The 7,956-nt window shown below is 33.5% G+C and overlaps 1 protein-coding gene across 1 annotated transcript in view; it reads right to left on the minus strand.

Moving 5' to 3' along the window:
- The window catches only part of LOC148124273 (vomeronasal type-2 receptor 26-like), an 8,716-nt gene extending 2,394 nt beyond the window's left edge, over positions 1 to 6,322 (minus strand). Inside the window, exon 1 of the mRNA XM_087918497.1 lies at positions 6,117 to 6,322. Within this exon, the coding sequence (XP_087774623.1) occupies positions 6,117 to 6,260 (144 nt within the window). The 5' untranslated portion in view covers positions 6,261 to 6,322. The remainder of the gene's footprint in view (positions 1 to 6,116) is intronic.
- Positions 6,323 to 7,956: the final 1,634 nt, after the last annotated feature.

Below are 7,956 nucleotides of genomic sequence, written 5' to 3' on the forward strand. Positions count from 1 at the left end.
ACTACAGAAATTTCCACAAAAAAGAACATTAAAATTAAAATGGACATAACTAAACATGAAATGGGGCTAATGGAAAAAGAATAGCACAAAAAATTAAAAATGCTAAGCAGAACTATTTTGAAGATGCAAACAAACTAGGCAGATGGCTTGCATATAAATTGAGAAAGGAAAGAGACTCGAGAAGGATAAATCAATTAATAAATGAAAAAGGACATGAATGCTATGGAAATGCAGAGAAGAAAAAAATTATTCAAGATTATTATGGGAAACTGTACCATCAAGAGAATATTCAGAAAGAAAGAATTCAACAATATTTACAGGAAGCAATTTTGCCTCAGATACCTAAAGATATTGAAATAACGTTAGAAAGTAACATAACAATGATGGAATGAACGGAAGCTTTAAAAAAGCAAAACATTGGGAAAGCACCAGGTCCGGATGGTTTGCCAGTGGAATTTTATAAGACATTCCAGGAAACATTGACTCTTCACTTATTAGAAGTTATGAAGAGAATACCCAAAACATGGTTGGATGCATATATCATAGTTGTACTGAAGGAGGACACAGACCCACGGCAAGTTAAAAACTAGAGACCAATATCACTATTAAATTCAGATTATAAAATTTTTGTCCAATTCTGACAGAAAGACTGAAAAGATACTTAAACAATTTTATTCCCCCTGATCAAAATGGATTTCTGCTGAAGAGACAGATTAAATATAATATGAGAATAATTTTAGATACACTGGCATACTATGAGGCACATTCCGAAAAACAAATGGCTCTGATGTTTTTTAGATGCACAAAATTTTTTTGATAATGTGAATTGGTGTTTTATTCTGTTACAATTGGACCAAATGGGCTTTGGTAAAAAATTTACTCAAGCCATAGAAACAATATATCATAAACAAACTGCAAAGGTTATGATAAATGGAGAATTAACAGACTTTAGATATAAGAAAAGGGACTAGACAAGGCTGTCCACTGTCGCCTCTGTTGCTTCTGTTAATACTGGAAGTGCTGAATAGGAACATCAGAGAAAAAAAGAAATAAAAGGAATAAAAATTAAAAAGAAGAGTATAAATTACAAGCTTTTGCAGATGATCTGGTATTTATATTAGAGGATCCATTGGAGTCACCACCTAAACTGATAGAAAAGATAGAAGAGTATGGGAAAGTAGCAGGAAAACAACTAAAGATAAAACAAAGATTTTAGCAAAGAACATGTTAGTAAGACAAAAGAAAGAATTAGAGGATGCTTTGGGGACCCAGGTCACAAATAAGGTTAAGTATTTAGGGATACACATAGCATCAAGATGTAGCACAGGTAAGGAGGATAATTATCTTAAACTTAAACAACAGATTGCGACAGACTGGATAAAATGGGAAAATTTACAATTATCACTGATTGAGAGAATATCTATAATTAAGATGAATGTATTGCCTAGAATCTTATATTTATTCCAGACAATTCTAATCAGATTAGGAAAGAATTTTTTGAAGATTTAAACAAAATAGTGCTAAAATACATTTGGCAGGGAAGAAAATGAGAATAAAACTTAAATTGCTACAAGATGCAAGAATAAGAGGAGGATTCGCTTTGCCCAATTGGGAATTATGCTTCCAAGCGACGAGTTTGATGTCGGTAAAGGAGTGGATAACACTAAAGAATACCAGACTTTTGAATTTAGAAGGACATGACTTGCTGTTAAGGGGGCATGCCTTCCTCTGGTATAAGGGAACTAAAACATAGGGGTATTTTAGAACCCATTATATTTGAGAAGCATTGTTTCTAAACTGGGAGAACATAAAAAAGCAATATTACTTAAAAATTCCACTATGGATATCTACTATTGAAGCTTTTTCCTATCCAATAATATATAAAAAGGAACAAACAGTTAGATATGGTGAGATATTGAATGAAAATGGTAAAATTAAATCTATGCAAGCATTGGAAGAACAAGGTGTAAAAATGAATTGGTTTTCATATTTGCAAATACAATCTAGATCTGATAAAGATGTTAAAACAGAAGTTATCTATGATAAGTTGACTGATTTAGATAAAATTTTGACAGGTATTGATGAAAATGTATTCAAAAAGCTCTATGGACATTTGCTAGAGTTTAAATTAGAGGAAGAACAAGTAAAAGTAACAATGATTGCCTGGGGAAAAAAAATTTGGATATCTGATTGACTTAGATAAATGGAAAAAAATGTGGTCTCAAAATTATAAAATGACAATGTCAACTGCATATAAAGAAAATTTGTAAAATAGGTTTTACAGGTGGCACTTACCCCCAACAAGAATTGTGAGAATGTTCGGATAAATGTTGAAAATGTCATCAGATACCTGGTTCATATTACCAAATGTGGTGGACATGCAAAAAAATATTAGACTATATCCACACATGGTTGGAAAAAATGACAAAACAACACATAGACTTTAAACCTGAGATATTTTTATTGGGAATTATACCGGAGATATATTGTAAAGAATTGAAATGTTTGATTGTAAATGTTTTAACAGCAGATAGAATTGTATTTTCCAAGAATTGGAAAAATGAAAAAATACCTATGGAAGAGGAAATATTAAGAAAATCATGGACTGTGCCAAAATGAGTGAATTGACATTTGAAATTATAGAACAAGAGGAGAAACAGTTTTATATGATATGGGATTTATTTTATCAATGGTTAGATAAAAAGACATGATAAAGAAATAGAGTAGTAAGCCTTACAATAAAAGTTAATAGATTGATATAGAATACAGTATAAAATATATAACAATTGGATGAATGTATGATTAAATCATAATTAAAATTAGAATATCTCATATAAAATGATGGAAAAATAGTTTAGTCAAATGAATGTTTAATAATTGGTATTACATAAGCACAAGCTAGATTGATAAGGTGAGAATTTGTATAACTTGTGAGTAATGGTAAGAAAAGGATAGCGCAAAAGATTGTAACCAACTGACACACTATATGTATATAATTGAAAGAGGGTTTTATGTATTTTTTTGGTATATTTGTTGTAAAAAATAAAAACTTTTTTTTAAAAAATGATCTAATACAGATTGATTTTACAGTAGACAATGTTGAAAAAGCACTACGCAATCTAAAACCATCTCTATCTATTGGACTGGATGGAATATGTGCCTACTTCTTAAAAAAGCTATCCACTGCCATAGCTGAACCTCTAAGCATAACCTTCGACAAATCTTTCAGGACCAGCTCCTTGCCAAATCTATGGTCACAAGCCACAGTCATCCTCATCTTCAAAAAGGGAGAACCCGGCCTAGTTGAAAATTACAGACCAATCTCTTTATGCTGTGTCACCTATAAAGTCATGGCATCAATTACTAACCAATACATTATCCTCCACTTAAGAGACAAACAACCTACTCTCTAATAAACAATTTGGTTTAAATAAAAAACTATCCTGTAATCTGCAACTCTTACACTGCAAAAACATATGGACTACACAACTCAGATCAAAGCAATAGATGTAATCCACATAGACTTCTGTAAAGCCTTTGATTCAGTGGTACACGACAAACTACTCTTAAAAATAAAATCTTATGGTATCTCTGGAAACCTGCATAACTGGATAGAAGCATTCCTTTCAAACAGACAACAAATGGTCAAAATTGGGAGCGTCCTATCAAATTCTGTACCTATCAACAGTGGTGTCCCCTAAGGCAGTGTTCTAGGAACAACTCTCTTCATACTTTACATAAATGACCTCTGTGATCATATTAAGAGTAACTGTGTTCTCTTCACTAATGATGTAAAGTAATTCAACACCACAGACAATACTGCTACCCTTCAAGAAGACCTTGACTATGTCAGAATGGTGAATCAAATGGCAACTTCAAATCTCAACAAATAAATGCTCTGTCTTGCATATTGGCAAAAAAAATATTAGAAAATAAAATACAGGCTGAATAGTCAAGGCCTTGTTGATGATCCAAACTCTGTCAAGGATATTGGAGTACTCATCTCTATCATCTCTAATGATAGCCAAAAAGGCATTAAGAGCTGTTAACCTAATCTTAAATAGCTTTTTCTCTGGTAATATCACACTACTAACTAGAGCATACAAAACATTTGCTAGACCAATACTTGAATACAGCTCATCAGTCCGGAACCCACATTATGTATCTGATATTAGCACAGTTGAGAAAGTCCAGAAATATTTCACAAGAAGAGTTCTCCACTTCTCTACTCGTTGCAGAATATCTTATGCCACCAGACTTGAAATTCTAGACCTAGTCAACCTAGAACTAAGTTGCCTTCAGTCTGATCAAAGTATAGTACATAAAATTATATATTGTAATGTCCTACCGGCTTCAACCATAACAATACAAGAGCACACAACAGATACAAACTCAAGGTAAAATGCACCAAACTTGATTGCAGGAAATACGACTTCAGCAACGGAGTAGTCAATGTCTGGAATACTCTACCTGACTGTGTGGTTTCTTCCCCAAACCCCCAAAACTTTAACCTTAGACTTTCTACAATTGACCTCACTCCTTTCCTAAGAGGTCTATAGGAGGCGTGCATAAGTTCACCAACATGCCTACCATCCCTGTCCTATTGTTTCTTTTATATTTCTTATATTTATCCATGGATTCATAACTGTCATGAAAGTAGACCTATGAGGATATCTACAGTCTGCATTTAAAAGACAAATTTTGAAGACAATGAAGTCCACATTTTGGACAGAGAAGACTGCTGGTTTGAAAGAGGGATCAAAGGGGCCCTATGTCAAAATTGATCAGCTCTCTCTCAACAGTGGGGGAGGGATACCACATCATCCATCCCCAGTCTACTACACAGTCCTTTAAAGCCAGTACTTTTATACCTGATCATCCTTTATTTTGCATTAGCAAATGTTACCTGCCACGTTGATTGAATGAAATGCTTCTGCCTCCTCAGATCAAATTTTTGACCATCTTTGAGTTGGGAGGCATGCAATGCCCTCAGAGCATGTGCCACAGCATAGACTGCATTGTAGATGCTGTAACTAAGTCCACCCATGGTGGTCTCAAAGACAGAATTAGGAAGAGTGTCCAGCTTCTCTTCTCCAGTGCAGATCCTTTCAGCATTCTCATCTGAAATATCACTAGAAAATGAGCATTCAAATGCATCTTTCCAGAAATCCCTAATAAACCCATTGTCTTTTTCAAAAATTGGGTTTTTCGTCTGCATAAATTGTTGGAATCCTATTAGCTCTTTTGAATGAAGTGCAAAGGAAATTGCACCATGGAGAAAATCAATGGGCAATGGTCTTTGCATTAGAATAGAGGTAAATTCCATTTGAGCTGGCATAATCCAAACTTTGGCTTTTCTCTCCTTTGGAATATCATCAGAATCTAAAACAGAGAGCATTATCCTCAATGGCACTATGCTTGAAGTTTCACCATTCAAGATCACAGCAATGACTGTACTCCCCATGATTATTCTATATAATTTATCTGCTTCTTCCACCATTTCAGCAGCTTCATTACCGTACATCAGTTGGGGAAGACATTCTGTAAAGTCAAAGCAGATTCCTCTCTCTGAAAACATGGAAAGACTCTTTTGAATGAACCTCTCTCTATCTTCTTCAAATGGAGAAATCATTCCAACCCAGATCCATCCAAAATGCAACAGTAAGTACAGGATTCCTTTAAGCTGGTGGATCTCATCAGGGAACATCCATTTTACAAAAAGTGCTGAATTGTCATTATATGCCAAGGGTGCCGATCCAAATGTGATCTAAGTGGGGAAAAGACAGAAGAACCAGAGTTTTCTAGAAAAATATATATAAAGGACTAATGCATATATATCTGTATGTACTAAATAACTGGACCTGATTGGGTGTTCCAGGCAAGTTCCTAAAAATGAAATTTTTACCAAATAATGTCTGCAAATTTAGTACTGATCTTCAAGCAAAAAGTAGAATCCTTTCTTCGTAATCTTCCTATCTACTAACTTCCTCATCATTAAATAACACATATTTTTTGCTTTCAGAATCCTTTTCATAAGAATGATTATCAGGATTCAATATTTGAAAATTGTAGACTTTCACTTGTGGACTTTCCATCTTGCTCCATATTTTACTCACCTGGGGAAATTTATAGTTGCACAGAGTGTTTGCCATATTGAGACAGGTTTTAGTCTGGGGTCCTCCAATGATGGCCACCATATTTGTCTGGTCATTACATTTGTAATTTGGGATAAATTTATCTTTTGTAGATAGAAATTCCATTGCTAAAAGGTAAGTTGTATAATCCTCAAGATAGTTGGTTGCGATGTGGAAACCGAGGCTAACATTGGACAAAATCCCAGAATTTTCATTGATGTCCTTTACAGCAAATGCCAGAGCCAAAGTGTGTTGGTAATTATTAGTGAGGAACCTTCAGTGAGAATTATAAACTGAATGAATATACTTCTGCTTTAGATTCGAACAGGAAATATTTTATTTTTTTTATTTTTTTTTTATTTTTTGCCTTTCATATAAATTTTATTGAATTTACAATTAAAAAAATAACATAACAACATTACATAAGAAACAGAGAGAGAAAAAGAAGAAAGAAAGAAGAGAAAGAGAGAGGAAAAAAAAACGCTCGGTCTATGCGACCGAAAAAGGAGAAGAAGAAGTATAAAAGAGAGAAAAACAAAAAACAAAAAAAAAAAGAGACGGAAGAAAAAGAAAATACGTTAAAACCAGACAAATATTCTTTTGACAGTCTACAAGATCCAATTCTCCTACCTTACTTTAAATATACACATCTTATCGCTATTTATGGATATTTATGCTTATTTATGCTCATTAAACAGTTTATCTCTGATATAACCAATTATACCATGCATTCCAATTATTATCAAATGCTGAAGACTCTTTATTTTTAAGAGCTATGGTTAAATTGTCCATTTCTGCGCAGTCACATATTTTCTGAATGACCAATTGATCTGTAGGTAAATGGGATGATTTCCAGCACTGGGCAAATGCTAATCTGGCCGCAGTTAGAATATGAATTATTATGTATTTCGTCTTTTTAGGAAAATGTTTATCAGAGATCCCTAGTAGGAAGAACTCTGGTTTGTATTCAATTTGATCTTTGGTTATCTCCTCCAGCCATTTTCTAATTTTTTGCCAGTATTTCTGGGCTTCTTTACAGGTCCACCACATATGAAAGTAGGTTCCCTCTATGTTTTTACATTTCCAACATTTTGGACTAGAGTTTGGGTTCATTTTCGCTCACCTCGAAGGGGTAAGTGCCATCTATATAACATTTTATACATATTTTCTTTGTACGCCGCAGATTTCGTAATCTTAATGATTCTATTCCAGATCTTTTCCCATTCTGTTAATGTAATGCTTCTTCCAATATTCCTACTCCACATTATCATGTTCCCTTTCACTATCTCTTGCTCTAATTCTACCTCCAATAAATATTTATAAAATTTAGAAATATTCTTTTTATTTGATCCTAATAAGATTTTATCTAAGTGTTGTAATTTGCTATAAATTCCAAACTCTTTGATATCTTGTTTGTATCTACTATGGATTTGTATATATAACCACTGATCGATTTTAAATCCCTGTTCCTGTAAGTCCTGTCGAGTTCTTAGTTTCCTAAAGGATCTAATAAATCTTTATATTTAGTCATTTTTGTTATATCCAAATTGTTGGGATGAACCATTGCCTCCATTGTTGAAAGCCAAATCGGAATTTTTAAATAATGTTTTTTACATATTTTTTTCCAATTAGTTAATAGTGAATCTCTAATAAGATGTCTATGAAAGTACGCCTGTTTAGTTTTCCCACATCCCATAGAAATGCGTGCCATCCTCTCTGAAGGTCGTGCCCTTCCAAGGCTAGAGTTCTTTTATTCCGTAAATTGACCCAGTCTTTTAACCATAGTAAGTTGGCTGCCCAAAAATTGTAGACTTTCACTTGT

This window comes from Pseudonaja textilis, chromosome Z, assembly GCF_049901715.1.
Source record: "Pseudonaja textilis isolate UNSWEBS1 chromosome Z, rPseTex1.2, whole genome shotgun sequence".
NCBI lineage: Eukaryota > Metazoa > Chordata > Lepidosauria > Squamata > Elapidae > Pseudonaja > Pseudonaja textilis.